This window comes from Manis javanica, chromosome 9 (assembly GCF_040802235.1).
Source record: "Manis javanica isolate MJ-LG chromosome 9, MJ_LKY, whole genome shotgun sequence".
Taxonomy (NCBI): Eukaryota; Metazoa; Chordata; class Mammalia; order Pholidota; family Manidae; genus Manis; species Manis javanica.
In genome coordinates, this window is record NC_133164.1 from 82,260,805 (window position 1) to 82,277,437 (window position 16,633).

Sequence of the window (16,633 nt, forward strand, 5' to 3'; positions counted from 1 at the left end):
AGTGTGCAGCGGTACCAGAATGATGTGTGGACAGAGAACTGTGTGCTGGAGGGGACAAGGAGAAGTGGGGGCGTCCGGGGGCCTTCCTGACCTTCCCCATTCAGGCATTCTGTTTTCTTATGATTCAAAGGCACTAATGGGTGATTTTAAAATAGATAATAATAATGAAAAGGGGCTTACTGCCCTTTTTCTCTGTAGGTCAGAGGCATGCTTCCTAATCTTATGCTGTGTATTTCTCAAAAAGAAAGCGCTTTAAAGAGCAGTTATCCCAATGGTCCTCCCTTGTGCCTGCATTTCTGCTCATGACATGAGGTGGTCACCTCAGCGCAATCCTGTGAGTTCTAAAGAATCAATAAGGCCAGCTCCTTGTCAGCCTCGGTTCACAGCTCTTTAAACTGCTCTTTCAAATGGAAGCCATGGATAAATGGTAGGCAGTTTCTGGTCTGTGAGTTCTCCTCAAGTCTTATCACGTTGTAATATCCCGCCATCAAGTATTTCCACTTCCATAATTTCCTGTCTAATGGAATGATATGTTTCCAAGGTAAAAATGTTCCATTTTTAAACCAATTAGATTGTATTTGTAAATTTACTTTTCCCAGAGATGGAACAAAAATATTTATTTTTGATTTTGGAGATGTTCATTGTGTACCATGCACTGGCAGGACGTGGGCAGCGAATGCCAACAATGGAGATGAGCCAGAATCTCCTGTCTGTATTCTTCCCTTTGCCCCTCCCCTCTCTGCTGGTGCTCAGAGTGACTCAAACCCAGGAAAGCCCTGCCAATTAATGTGACAGAAGACTTCTGCTTTGCCCGTGTGCCCCCTGCTTTCAACAGCCAGTGAGACGAGGGGGTGGAGACGGTGCCACACACACAGTCTGCCTCTGTCCTCTGTTCTTACCCACCAAGGCCACTGATGTTCACTTTACCCTGATTTCATCCAAATGCAACATTTAGGGGTCATAGAGCATACACAGTTTGTCTCCTGAGCTTCGTAAAGCATCTCTGACATCCTCTGAGACCTCTCATCAGGCAACCCTAGGAAATAACCTAAAGAGGAAACACCAGCAAGTCACAAATACAGCATGATCCCACTGTTGTTTAAAAAAAAAGCGTACACATATATAAATGTATCTATGCTTATGTATGTGAACCAAATTGTTAAATACCATGACCACTGGCCAGTGTGTGTATGTTCTGGGTGTGTTGGGGAAGTACACACATACTTTAAAAAAAATTCTTTGTTTAAATTTTACTCTGACAGTAGTGTATATAGAAAAGATTGAAGCTCTTTTTAAAGAAACAAACCCCAAAGCATTCATAGGAAAAGGACAGGGCCTCTATGTTAGTATCCATGTTAGTTAAAACTTATGCCTCTAGATCCAGGCTGCCCATATTCAAATGAGATAGACATTTAATCTTTCCATGCCATTTCCTTATCTGTAAATGGGAATAACAATAGCAACCATCTCAAAATAGCATAGTGAAGATTATAAGAGTTAATATTTGTAAAGTGGTTAGAGTAGTGCCTGGCCTTCAATAATGGGAACTGTAGCTATTATTATATTGTTATTAACACACCTTCATCTGGTTGGCCTTCTCTGTGTGCAGTATTTACATAGTACGTCTAAGATACCTGGGTGAGCAGATTGTACTCTAATCAATCTCCGTACTGATAAATAGCTTCATTAAAATGCTATTATTCATGATAATGTTTTAAAAATGGCTGCAGTATTTTTCATATTTAAATTAGAACTACGGGTAGTTAATTAGAGGTTTTGCCATGGATGCTCAAATACTGTAGCCAGCTGTAAGTGGAAGTAAGTGAAAGACTGATCTGTCGTCTCTTGATGATATTTTCCAGGATTCTGAAGGAGTAGAAATTATGTTAGGAGTTTGTGCAAGTGGTCTGTTGATATACCGTGACCGACTGCGAATAAACAGATTTGCCTGGCCCAAGGTTCTAAAAATTTCATACAAACGGAACAACTTCTACATTAAGATCCGGCCGGGAGAGGTAAGTGGACACAAATTTGTATGTACTTTGGGAAAAAAGGTGCCAGATAGCAAATAAAATAAATTACCTGCTCTCAAGCTCTGAACATCACATTGACATGGTGAGTTATGTCTAAATGCCCAAGAGAATTTATTGTGGTTTGTCCAATAAACACTCATAAATAAAATATTCTCTTCTTTGTTGTTTTGCCATAATTTTTTCCCACTACATACATTGAAAGGGTTTTATATTTACATATTTTAATGTAAAATCAAGATTCATGAATAATGTTTTCTATGTTTCATGCTATGGTATAAAAGAAACTCTGAGCTGCTGAACCTCTTTATGAAGAAAAAATAGATTTTTCCTGTCTGTCCTGTTGTTCTGTCTTCCCACCCTCTCTTTTTGTCATCTAACTCTGATGTGATGGCACCCTCAAATGAATAGCTTAGACATAAATGCACATCACGGTACAAGGAAGAACAAAACAAGGGATACTGAGTATCAGTTATGTAAATGTTTCACAGCTTAACATATTTCTGCCTTTTTAAATGTTTAATCAGAGAAACTAATGAAAGAATCAAAGTTGTTAACCAATCCTTGCTCCTTTGGCAAAAGCACCCATGATCAGCTTATATCCTCCTTAGTGGTTTGTACACAATAAGTAATAAATATCTGCTATTATCTGCTTAATAGGTAACTAATAAATACATCCAGTTTCTAATTAGTGTGGTTAATATAATGAAGGTATCAAAGCTCTACAATTGCAGCTCATTCATCTCTGAACATTTTCTGGCACAATATAGAATTATCTCCTATCTTCAAGATCAGCTTTCCACTGGTAGAAAATGCAGTTAAAAAATAAGACTACATGGGCTATAATGTACAGCATTGCTACAGTAGTTACTGTACTTTATATCTGAAATTTGCTAAGTGTTGGGGATGGCTGAAACCTGAAGGGAACTGAGAGAGGACAGCTGAGAGACTGGGGTGAAAGAACGGTCAGGGATAAGGGAGTTTGCTAAGAATAATAACAAGTCCTAGATGTTGAGTCTGAGTGTGCTGAGATAGACTCTATCCTGAGGACAGAGTCTGCTTGTTTTGTAAAAAAGTATGTCAACACTCAAGCACATGTTTCTTGATCTCTGGTTAACTTGCCCCTTCTGAGTTTGTATGAAAAGAGGAGAATAAAGGCTATATGTTACGTTCCGGCTTGACTGGGTGTCCTCTCAGAGTGAGTTGTACATTTATTCAGCTCCACACCTCCCCTTCAGACTGTTCAACTTCGACGGCAGGCACCGTCAGCTAAGAGAGTAGAGATCTTAAAAGTTTTCAGCAGAAGAAAAAATGTGATTATGTGTGGTAATGAATATTAACTAGACTTATTGTGTTGATCATTTTACAATATATATATATACAGACAACAAATCATTAGGTCCTAACACCTGGAACTAATGTAATGTTATATGTCAATTATATCTCAATGTGAAAAATTTTTTAAAATGAGACTATAAAGCCAGCAACCATGTTTAATGTAAATATATATGAGGACTGAAATAATCTGTAAGCTTTTCATGTATATACCTGAAATTATTTTTTTCATATTTCCTAAAGACTACTATTAAACTTATAACCAATATATATTTAACTTATTAAACATTTCTTAAATGAACATCTTTTCATTGGCAAATACCATATTGGGCATTGAAACAGAAAGATCAATATGACCTTGTTCCTGTCCTTAAGGGACTTTCTGTTTAGCAGGGAAACAAACACTCATGTGCTTAGAATTACAATGTCCGGATACACATGCAGTAATATTCCACATACATGGGATGGACAAAGTGTTGTGAAGGGCCAGAGGGGAAGGTTGGAGAAATGCATCAGGAGACAGTTGTGAGCCGTGGAAGGTTTTACATAGGGATGTGACATACTAGATGAGTATTTTGGAATGAAATTCAGCAACTTAGCAATGGGATGTGAAAAGATGTAAAGTAGGGCAGAGGCTGTGGAAGTAAAATGGAAAGAGCAAATGGGAGAGGTTTCAGAGCCAGAACTGGTAGATCTTGGAGACCGGATGGGAAAGGATAGCAGGAGGAAGGAGTCCAGGATAACCAGAGGTCTTCAGTTTGCATGAGTGAAATCAATGGACATGATGGGAATAGACAAGAGGGGGACAGTGAGAGGATTTCAGAAAAAAATATTGAAATTCCTTTGAGAGATATATTCACAGGGTGCTTCTTGCATAAGAAATATAGGACTTGAACTGAGTCACCAACTGTATACCTTTCATTTAAGGGCTTAGGTGTAGAATATTAGTTACTCAGAGAACAAGGGGAGTTAAAGAATAAAAGACATCCTAAAACAAAAACTCTGGCTAACACTACTTTTTGAGGGAAGGGCAGGTGAAAGAGGGACTTAGGGAGATAAAAAAAAAAACCACACAACCACCACCACAGCCAAAAAACATCCAGAGAAAGAAGAGAAGGGATTAAAAACAGTCAGGGATGATGATGATATGAGATTCAGAACACATGGTTAACCAGAAGGGCCAAATGTTAGAAGGCACTCAGGAAGAAAACTAAGAAAAGTGCATCGGACTTGACGATCAGATCCTTGTGACACTGAAGAGTTCAGGAAGGGTTAGGAGCACCTGCCAGATTGCAGTTGAGTTTTTAAGGAGTATAATAGCCAAAGCTCCCTCTTCGTGACATTTAGCAGGGAAGAGGGGGTTCTGGTTCAGACAGAAGCAAGCTCAAAGAAAGTTGGTTGTTCCCCCTTTTCTTACAATCATATTTATAGGGCAAGAAGAAATTATTGGTGGCACAAAGTGTCTGCAGAGGTTGAAAGAAATGGATACAAAGTATAGAGAGATAGATAAACATTCAGAAAATGCAGGGGCCTCAATCATCCTTGGACAAAGAATAACACAAAGAGAATCTTGCTGGCTTCTTGCAGTAGAAGATGAATTGACTTCTTTAAAAGCCCTCGCCTTAGCATAGTGTGTGGTCATATTAGATACAGGATAAATAAATGGAGAATGGGTTAGTCAAGATCCACAGTACTCTGGCTTGTTGACTGACTGGGTCTGTTGAACAGTGGTGATTTTTAGGTCCGCGACTGCACACGAATGTTCAGAGTGAGTAAAATTGGGAAAGGCAATTGCCATTTGAGCAACTTGTGATAAATTTCCCAGTCTCTCCTCTGCCTAGGCCTAATCAGCACCCAAGAACTAGAAGTATATTATATCCCATGTGCCATGCACAGAACCCCTCCCTTTGGTCCTTTGCTATTGATTTTATCAGTCGTCTGGTTGTTTTGTACTCTTTTGGAGAACCTTTACTGTTTAAAATGATTGCCCTCTGGTGGCCTGATGCATACCATCTTCAGAAAATAAAAAAGATTTTCAGCCATGGCAATAATATTAAACTATATTACCCAGAAAATGAGCTATTTCACTTTGAAAAATCAAATGGCTGATAGATTATCATCTGCACTATCCATGCTGAAAAATACAAAAATGTGTTCTCCCAGTATCTAAACTTACAAGTAATATTGAGAGATACTAGCATTTAACATGGTAATCCATACTGGACTGTACAAATAAAATCAGAAATACTTGATACCAAGTCATAAAGTGCCTAGGAAATATGGATATTTCCTCACCAGATACTAGGAGAAAAATGTCATCTTGAGAATTGAATGTTTTGTTCATTTCTGTATATTTGAGTTGAAGTCATGATGTCATGAAGAAACCTTGAAATTAAATCTTAAAAATGAGATCAAGACAAATTGGTCTCTGGAAGGAACCCAGTTATCTTCCTTTTCTGCATTTAGTTAGCATAAAACCCATACTTGTACATTAAAAAATGTGCTATGTGCATAATGTGGTTATTATACCTGCAGCATTTCAACAAGATAGGTACAAGGAGATTTTATTTAATGAATAAATTTGTATAACATGAATTCTGCATATAGCAATTGATTTGGTGAGTAAAGAAAAAATTGTGGGTGGTGTTATTATTTTGTAAATCATTTGCTGTTATGTTATATATAATTCCAAACGACTTTACTTTTCAATGTGTTTTTCAAATGTAGTTTGAACAATTTGAAAGCACCATTGGGTTTAAGCTGCCAAACCATCGAGCTGCTAAACGTTTATGGAAAGTATGTGTGGAACACCATACCTTTTTTAGGTAGGTAATAATCATTTTGTTTCCCTTGCGGCAGACCTAGAATGATCAGCGTCACTTACATGAAAAGGTTGTTGGGACGAACATGGAAGCATAATCCTTTCTGTTTAAGTTCAATCACCAGATTTCTTGACAATAAGTCCTAAGAGAACTTCGGAAGAAATTTGAAGGAAATTTCTTGTCTTATATTTATCAACCCCATTTCCCCATTCTTTATTATCTTTATTGTCTTTTCATTATTTTTATAGGATATTCAGTTGAAGTATCCAATCCATTCTTTACTATTTCAGTAATTTCTAGATACCCTGGACTCCTTTGTTCACAGAAAGTATTTGGACCATCAGATTTGTGTCTACAGCATAACAAATTATAACTTTCCTTCTTTCACTAATATCACCTATTTAACTGCTCTTTGGAATTAATAGAACCACAGACTCTCCAGTTGCATGGATGTTAAAATTCATGAAGTCCATACCAACCCCCATTTTGTTGAGCCACTCCAGAACTTCTTAGTTGATATGCACTGTGTGAATTGATTTTTCTTGTACAAAATCACATTCATTTAATTTCATGTGTGTGTTAAACCTTTAGCACACAAAGTACCTTATCTTTCACGACAGAGTAAAAAGATAGCATTCTTAATGTTTGACTTCATAGTCTTTCTTGCATTTCTTCTTTAATATCTTCAGACTGTTGCTACCAGAAGCGCCTCCAAAGAAATTCCTTACCCTGGGCTCCAAGTTTCGTTACAGTGGCAGGACGCAAGCCCAGACAAGAAGAGCCAGTGCACTGATAGACCGTCCTGCCCCTTACTTTGAACGCTCGTCCAGCAAACGTTACACCATGTCTCGCAGCTTGGATGGAGGTAGGCATCATTCCCAAGCCCTTAACAATAATCATTAGTGGCTACCAGAAGTAGGGTGGAGCCGTCACAAGCTTTGTATTTACAGAGATCCTCTTGGATAGTATGAAATGAAAAGCACTCGTTGGTCTGCGGCTGAATGGCAAGTTTTATAAAAAGTGCCTTTGTGAGTTTAATATATATTATTGGTGGGTTTATATAAAATTACATTAAAAGAATGGTACTTAGGGAATGACAAGCATAGATTTCATAAGCCAGCACCCTGAATTTTCTAAATCTAATCGTCATATACTCTACACGTAATTTGGTTCTCTTGCTGGCAGATCTTAAATGATTATCAGGTTTTTCAGACAATTTGTTTCAGAAGAAAAACTAAGTTAAATTGATCTCTTTCTAAGAAATTTCTATGAATAAAATGTGACTTTTATCAGCCAATGAATAAATAGCTGATAGAGAGGATGACATTCAAATACCTCAGCAAAAAGCTCTGAGTTAGATCCTCCTGGTTAATATTAATTCCTATCCCAGATGGGCAGGAAGAGCATTGCTATGTAAATGTGCTCTACTGTTAAGTCAAATCTGTAAGTAAGACAGGGAGAGAGTCACATAAATAACATTTTAAGGAATGACTTAATTGTGAGTTTTTAACAGGCTTCTGTTTTATGTGACAATATTTTGAATTGCTGTCCTTACTTACAGACAGATGTGCTTTCTGCTACAAGACATGGCAGGGAGTAATAGTTAACTTAGGGACTGACCACGGCCAGGCATCTGCCTTGTAATTCACAGCTCCTGGAGGTTAATGTTTTGTAGAAGACCTGTCCTGTGCACATAAAAAGAGAAGATTCTAGTGTGTGTACAATTTTAATAATAACAAAAACATAAAAGTAAATAAAAATTCACATGCCTAGGATCACCTTCCTCCTTACCTTTCTGCCACCACTCACCGTAGAGTCCCAAAGCTCCTTTCTCTTTCCCCTTGCTCCAGCTTGCTGGTGGGGAGGTGACCATTCCCTTAATCCCCTGACTTAAGAAACTGTTTTCCTGATGGGGTATTTTATTGACCATTTACCGAGTCAAAATTGTATTATTAGGGTTATATTGCTTATGTTGCAAGTGAAGTAGAAAGAGCACTTACTTACCTGGCATACCTCATCCCAGACAGAGTCCAGGCCATCTGGCCTGCTGTCTTTGTGGCAGTTGGCGAATGATTCAAACTTCCAGGTCTCGGTTTTAGTAATTATCTGTAAAATGGGTCTGTGGCCACCTCTACCAGGGTTATTGCAAAGAGTGAATAAGACATATGTGAAAGCATTCTTGTTACAGATATAATAGTGATTATATTGATGATTATCCTCATAGGCATTTGTGAGCTGGCCTGGGATCAATTACCATTCTATATCTTCCAGTTGTTTCCTGTTTTCGGAATATCCCACTTAGAGCCAAACTTTTAGAATAAAATCTTTATTAGGACTGTTTCAAGTAGAATTAAGATACCAAAAAGTCCATGTTAACAGTGGAGCATCTCTTTTTACCCTGTCACATTTACTCTTCTTTCTCCTTTAGAGACTCTTCATAAAGAATCTGTTGTGTATTTCATATGTCAGGAACTTTTATAGAATCACACCATATTTTCCACAAATATCATCCACTTTGTTCAGAGATGTGTACCTAAGGAACACATTTTTTTTATTGTTTTCCTTGTGACATTTTGTGTGATGATGGTTGCTGAGAAGACAGAAGACACTTGTGAAATAAATGTACTAATATCATACTGTCTCTTCCTCCCTGCCCAAAAGCGATGTTAGTATGTGTTGTCTCTTGATGTTAGTATGTGTTGTCTCTCGCTCTTTGGGGTCCTGCCAATTCTAGTATGTTTTCTGTGCTGCTGAGCCAGGTGCTATGGCTGCATGTTAAAACATAAAACTGCTTTTTGCAGGTTGCATCTGATTTAGAACAGCCTAATGGGCCAATTTGGAAACTATGTCTCATATGAGCTTTTTCTTCAGTGTAAGGAAACATGAAATATCTTAGTGAAGATATTTTAGTGAAACAGTTCAGTTATTATAAAAGGATTTCAGAATATTTTCTTACATTGATGTTTTAAACTTCCTAAAATATGAAAGCTGATTATATTTTACTTATGATTAGCTACTGTGTATTTGAAAAAGCATTAATTGTAAGTTGAAATACATTTTATATATCTAAAACCTAAAATAACGAGTACTGAATTTTAAATATTTAACTGAACTAAGCATTTCTTTCACTAAGACATTTTAGCTGGGATGAAAGGCTGTGGTCCTACATGGCTTATGTCTGTGCACTTTGCATTTGCATGAATTTCATTAGCAATGGTTGGTCGTCTTGCTTTCACAAAAGATTAGAGATGAAGGGATGCATGCATACCAAGGTAGTCTGCTGAAAGTGCAATAGGAGTTAAAACATTGCTTCATTTCAGTTGAACAGAGTTGCCATCTGAATTTTCTAATCTCTCCCATGATGATTAAATTTCATTATTTCCCATGGAGCTTATATGTTGTAGAAGGGATAGAGTTTCAACCATTACAGTAATAACAATAATAAACCAATTCAGTGCTCCTTGGCGAATGGCACTTCAAAGATATGTTCAAAGTCAAGTGTACTACAGCACTTGTTCACTGCAAAGCCAGCCAGGAGTTGTGGGACTTTCCACTACACCTGGTGCGGCACCCAGCCAGTTACTCTGCGAGGTCAGAGGCTGTGCAGCAGCTCAGTCCTTCCACCACATCCGCCCTCATGCTCACCCTCACCAGAGAGCCTGAGGATGGATGGAAATTATTTTGGTGGCTTCCAGAGATGAGCATTTATATCATTTGAAAACGGTGTTGCAGAAGATGCAGGAAGAGCCCATGATAATGTTTGGATGAAAGAGCTGCAATGCTGATGTGTCTTTTCAAGAAAAACCTGGTATTTGGTCAGGGTATTTTTTTTTTTTCTGTAATGGGACAACTGGGGGTGTTTATCTGTCTTCTGACGTAACTATTTCAGACTTTATTTCTTCAATTGTATTTGCTTTTAGCATCAGTGAATGAAAACCATGAAATATACATGAAGGATTCTGTGTCTGCTGCAGAGGTTGGTACTGGCCAGTACGCGACAACAAAGGGCATCTCTCAGACCAACTTGATCACCACCGTGACGCCGGAAAAAAAGGCCGAGGAGGAGCATGACGAGGACGAGGACAGACGGAAAAAGGCAGCAGAAGCCACGCCTGTCACAGCGGCACGGCCCGAGGGAAAGGTACATCTCCCAGGCTGCCTCCCAGAGCTTGCTCACACTTTTAAGAACTACCAAATGGTTCTGAGGGTATGATCTAGAAATGTGCTTAGACTTAGGATAACTCCTATTTCAGCAGTAGTCACATGTTGTCAGTTTTTTAAGTGTTTCCTGTGTCCACATCTCTAAAGATTCCTCCTTAACTTTCTGAAAATATTTTTAACAACTGATGTGCTATGTAAGACTTTCAACAGCTGTCCTGTCTATGTTTCTTAAAACTACATTTGGTATCCTAGTACACTTTTCCGTTTGAGCACACATTTCAGAACTGAAAGCTATTTTCTTTGTTTCTGGCCCCATTCTCCTACCCAACTACTGTATATTTTTGTGGATGTAATGGTAGTTGTATTGTCATTCTTCTGACTGCAACGAACAGAGTGACCATAGCCTGCATATACACTGTTTCCTCTCTTAGTCGTCTGATTACAATTTAATCAAGGTAGTGCATGGACGTGTTTTGAAGAGGTTATTAATGCAGAAAGTTGCAAGGGAAGGCAGACATTGAATTTGGCAGCAATTTCTTAAAGCTGTTTTATTCATTTAATTGTGTAACTTCATTTCACCCAAAATTCAATTTATTCTTTAACATGTTTATTTCTGGTGATTCAGTACTATAGAGCAAATTTTCTGAAAAATAAAAGTCAGAAAACACCTTGAGAGATTTCTGCATAATAATAATGGGGAAAACAGGGTGGCTATTAGAATGTACAAAGTGAAAGGAAATAGAATAAAAATGCTGGGGAATTTACAGGTTATGCTAAAACTTATGTAAATTTGATGCAAAATTGTTCTTTTGCATGTGGGCTCTTCAAATATAGATTTATGTGGTAGAGACTTCCCTGGAGCTCTATGGGAAAGTGCTTCTTTTGACAAGAGTTTAACAGTGGCATCTACACAGATAGATCAACAAATATAGTTATGTAAGACTATTCTAAGTGACCCAATACATAATTTTCTTTTAGGATAAGATCATTTATTTGCCAAACAAAAATAAAAACAGGATAGGAAATGACACCAAGGATATTTGGATCACTTTTGCCGTTAAAATGTGCTTTGTTCTGAATTCTGTTTTTACACTTCTTTTTCAGTTAAGTCAAAGCAGGTTTTAAGTAGGTTTTAAATAGGAATGAGCAATAATGTACCTGAACAGCAAATGTGTTCCATGAGTTCTTGAAATCACCCATGCCAACATATGATCCTCAGGGATGTGTAACTATATGATCATATTTATCACATGGCAGATAAGGGTATATATGACTTTCAGTTTGCTCCAAAAGCAGATCCAGGTAATCTCACTTTGATTTTAAAAGACCACCAATTTGTTTATATAAAATATAGTACTAAGCTGTTACTTTTGACATTTATGACATGGGAAAATAAAAAGACAAAGAAAACCATGACTATCATAGTTTGAGTCTCTGAGAAGCCAGCACTTTGACGCAGATGCCTTCAGAAAGGCTGTGGCCCAGACCTGGCTTTGTCTTCACTTCCCACAGGACAAAGTTATCTTTTAAAAACCACCTTAATAGGTAGCATTGAAGATTAAACCTTTATTTTATTCTTCTCCACCTTCAAAAAGTAACATAGAGGGTATTCATTTTTTAACCAAAATGAAAATGTATTACTGGAAATAATTCTTAGAAGACTGGGCCCTAGATGCCTTTGAGAAGAGGCATGTGTCCCAGGCTAATGGTCACTCCAGGTGATTGACAGCCTTCTGACACTGAGGGAATGACTGTGTGCATGCAGAAGTCAGCTTGTAACTTTTCCAGTATTCTCAGTTAAATGGGATTTGTGCAGGGTCTTGTTTAAAACCCAATGTTTAGTGTCATTGGGACATGACATATTTGTACTGGGAAAAGACACACTTGTCTAATACTGAAAAACAGACACTTCTAAATTCTCATATACCAGTGATATAATTTTATTTGTGCATTTTCTTACCCTCTATGTCTGTATTTACCATGTCAGGACTGGATAAACACCACAAAGCAGGCTGGGTAATTTCCATGCCATCAGATCAGTAGGCAAAACACTCGTCAGTGTGCACATGCACGGTCTGTTACAGAGAACAGCGAATGTCTAATTATCTCCAGGCTCCGTGTGACCTTGTCTTGAACTCCCCGGGCTGTAGCAGCTTCTGTGCGGTGTCCAGGTCCTGTTTGGGCTTTGCTTGCTTTCCTTCTTCCCCTCCTGCTCAGCAGCCCTCCACCACCTGCAGAGGAAACTGGCTGTGCTCCTTGAGACTGCCAAGGCCAGAGAATGTAAAGAGCTGCTTTCCCTGCAGAAGCCTGAACTCACCAGGGAGCACTTTTGTGGGGATGCCTGCCTGTATTCTTTCTGTTAAGGACTCAGACCAAGGGACTTAAACATACAGTTTACCTGCTAAGAAAAATCAGAAGCTGGGAAATCGTATCTTTCTATTGTTTATGGACCACAAATACTAAGTGAACGATTATAAGCCATACTACAAGAAAATGCATTATTTTTGTTAGTTAGCATGTCGAAACCACTTGAATTTAAATTCTGTTTACAACTTGGATAAAGGAGCCAAAACAAGAGTTTTCAAAGAAACTTCAATTCTCTGTCCAAAGTCCAAGTTCCTAAAAGGCTAATTGTTGAATTCTTTAATCAGAACCACTGATCGATTAGCTAGGAGTGGGGCCAGAAACTTCCTAATTTAGAAACCCCGCTGCTTAAATGTAATTGACCAAGCAAGGAAAGGTAATGTGAGAGGTTTTTTTTTTTTAATAATGACAATTTGGATTTGTTTTCACTTTTTAATCCAACTGAACTGTATAGTAACAGATCTGTTACCTGGAGATCAGGAGAAGTTATTGAAAGTCTTGACTGTAAGATATCAGAGAATTACATTTGTTCTCCAAGCCCTGAAATTTCCTAGAGTTGTTGTTCTAAACACAATTTTTGGGTCATGTGAAACATGTAGACTGAGATCGCTCACCAAATAGTTTCTGTTCTGACTTACAAAGCCCACATTCTCTGTGATGGTCTAAGGGGGAAATGGTAGCCCTTCATAGTGTTGGCATGCAGCTTGAATACTTGAAATACATGAACAGCCCTAGTACTAAAATTCTTGTTTTACAATTTTATATTGATGCCCATAAGAAAATTAACTAATTGCAGTTTTCTTTTTGTCCCTTTGCACCTCTGTTTGCTGCTTTCTGTCTCTCTCTGACTCTTCCACATCAGTCACCTTGGCTTGGCACTGACTCATGTCCCCCGTCACCCCCATCAGCCCATTGTCCCCCTGCACTGCCCACAGAGCTCCGTAGGAGGTGTAAGGAGAATGACCACCACCCTCTGGGTGTTGAGCTGTCCAAAGGCACTGGGCACTTGCGTGGGGAGTCCACACTGGACTCGGATGGCAAAGGAAAGCCCTTCCTGGGAGACCAAGATGTGACATTTAGCTACAAACAGCCAACTGGCAAAGGGACAACCCTGTTTTCCTTCTCCTTGCAGCTCCCTGAGTCATTCCCTTCTCTTCTAGATGATGATGGGTACCTCTCTTTCCCTAACCTATCGGAAACCAGCCTCCTCCCCCAGAGCTTGCAGCATTACCTCCCAATTCGCTCACCCTCGCTCGTGCCCTGTTTCCTCTTCATCTTTTTCTTTCTGCTCTCCGCCTCCTTCTCAGTGCCATATGCCCTCACTCTCTCCTTCCCTCTGGCTCTGTGCCTCTGCTACCTGGAGCCCAAGGCGGCCTCCTTGAGTGCCTCACTAGACAATGACCCGAGTGACAGTTCAGAGGAAGAGGTGTGTACCTCGGCATAGAGCACACTCCCCTGTCGTGTTTGGGGCTTCGGTCCGAAACAGTGCTAGACGCCTACTGCCATAGTGGTCCTACTTTCAGAGCCTCATTTATTGTCTGTGCCAATATGTGAAGAGGTTTTTGTGTGTTGGGGAGTATAACCCGGCCCCAGGGTTAGGCACAACACCATGTGGACGTAGCAGTGTGCACCCAGCCTGGAATCATTCTGCTACCCACGGAATTCTATGGCTGGTAAAGGACTCAGCCAGAAGCCAATTTTGAGTGGCCTGCTAGCTATGTAAACAAGTCATGGTTCAGTTAAAGGTTCTGTTCAGTTACTTTTTAATAAAGTAAATTACACACAATGTACACAAACAACTTTTGACTAGATTTATGGAGCATTGCCAAAATGTCTCCTGAAAAAATGATGTGAAGTGGTGGCACCTGTAGGTAAATGATATTCAGGGTGAGGTGGGAAGGAACACTGCCAGAGGGATGTATCTGCACCATCTGTGCAGCTCCCCCCAACTGGAAAGGCCTCTCCTCCCTGGAGATTCCAGCACATCCCCAGTGTTCTCCTCTGTGGTTCCCCAGCAGTAGCAACCATTGCTGTTACTCCTGGAGCTGAGGCAGACTCCCTGGGTGCTGGGACAGAAAGCATGTTTGCTGTCATGATGTCTGCATGAGAGCAGTCACAGTGGGGCCACAGACAGTAGCAGAGAGAACTGCAGGTTTCAAACCCTGTGGGGAAGACTCATTAAGGTTTCTAGGCATTGTCAAAATGAGCTGAAATTTCATCAGTACCAGCAACATTAATGCATATATTGGACAGCCGTAAGTCTTTCAACTCCAGCATAAGCCAAAATCCACACACATATGGACAGTCTAGTAAGGTCAGGGAAGTTGTATAGGCCTCTGTGGCGCTCAGCCAGGCACCTATTTAGTATGGAAAAGACTTGAACCTTCAGTCCCTGTCCATGAAGGCATGCCAGCTATCAGTCTTCCAGCCTTCATGTGAGTCATTGGTTTAGTTGGCATTGCAGCCAGTAGCTTGTCCTTTTAGTTGCTCTCCTTTCCCACTCCACAGCTCTGTGAACAGCCCAGCAGTTCCCTTTCCACAGGCTTCAAATAGATGCAGAGAAAAAGAACAGAAGCTGCCAATGGAGGCACCTGGCTGTCACCTCCCTCCTGCACACACCTTCCCCAGGCCCCTCCAGCTCTTCTGTTTCCATGAAACAAGGGTTTTTGTGGAAGGAGACAAGCCCAATACTCCTAGCATTAGGGAAAAAAAATCACAGAGTCAAAGAAACACTAAAAAAAGAAAAGAAACTATATTTAGATCTAAGCTCAGCTAGAAATCATAATTTGAGCTGCACCTATGAATATATGGAATAGCAAAGGTAAATACCTATATTTAGTGACATTATGACCATTTCTTTGCAGCAGAAGGAAAAAAAATTGGAATGGTCTCACAGATGTTTTAAATAAAAGTTTAAGCTTTTCAATTTGATGTTACATTAGAGCCCTTTTTCAAGGTTCTTGGATCATATATGACTTGCTGCAACTACATATATATATATTTTAAAAACTATTCTCATACAAGGAAAATATTTGAAGAGAAAACTACTTTAAATCCAAGGCTTTAAAATCACTATTTCTCACAGTGGCACTATTATCAAATAACACAGGACTAGAATATACAACATTAAGAACATGATATTATTTATAAAGACTGTAATATCTGGTTTCCAACCTGGACATATATATTTCCTTTAGCAGTGGAGTTAGCCGTCAAGCTAACAAAGCAGAAAGATTGCTGTTTCATGCTTTTCTGAATTCTAAATAACTGAACTTTTATGTAGCAGACCACACAGATCTTGTGCCTAATCCAGGGTATACATCTTGTTGTAATCAGTGCATGAGAATTAATGTTAAACTTGGGCATGTCTGCATTACATCAGCAAAACAAATCACAGCAGTTATACTCATTGCAAGCTAGCAAGCATGTGACTGGAGCCTCCCAGTCGTAGCTCTCTTTTTCTTGTAAATCTTTGGGACTATGACCCAGCACTGACTCCTGCAGCCTTCTCAACCCTCCTCCCCAGGCCCCCCACCCATGCCCGCTCTCCTGACACTAGACTCCATTTTTGGCCATCTGTTCCATGTCCTCCCTTAACCCCAAGTGTGAAGAGCTGCGCACTGTAGTTCACGGGACTCATATGTAGGTCATTCAATTAAAAAAGAAAATTGCCATTTGTTTACATGGCCTGTTTTACTCTCTGGGCCTCAAGTACTTTGGCAGCTAAAGTGGGTGACTTTGCAACATACAGTTCAGCTCTGTCACTTTTGTTTTGCAAAACCCCTAATGACTATAATTCTTCTAAAATATTTTCTCACCACTGCTTACATTTTTCATGTGTTATAGTGGCTTAATTAGTTTCAGCCTTTCTCAAGAGTGAACCCCAGTGTAGAAAGGCTTACTCATTTCAAACTATAAAGC

General features: G+C 39.3%; 1 protein-coding gene across 28 annotated transcripts in view; it reads left to right on the forward strand.

The window, feature by feature from the left end:
* Positions 1-16,633, forward strand: part of EPB41L3 (erythrocyte membrane protein band 4.1 like 3) — a 241,908-nt gene that overhangs the window by 204,694 nt on the left and 20,581 nt on the right. For 12 of the 28 annotated variants that reach the window (XM_073212845.1, XM_073212842.1, XM_073212830.1 and 9 more), the window contains exons 9-13: positions 1,863-2,015; positions 6,093-6,190; positions 6,877-7,052; positions 10,108-10,328; positions 13,575-14,138. In XM_073212845.1, coding sequence (XP_073068946.1) covers positions 1,863-2,015; positions 6,093-6,190; positions 6,877-7,052; positions 10,108-10,328; positions 13,575-14,138 — 1,212 coding nt within the window. The remainder of the gene's footprint in view (positions 1-1,862; positions 2,016-6,092; positions 6,191-6,876; positions 7,053-10,107; positions 10,329-13,574; positions 14,139-16,633) is intronic. The other 16 variants (XM_073212849.1, XM_073212854.1, XM_073212850.1 and 13 more) reach the window with 3 other exon arrangements.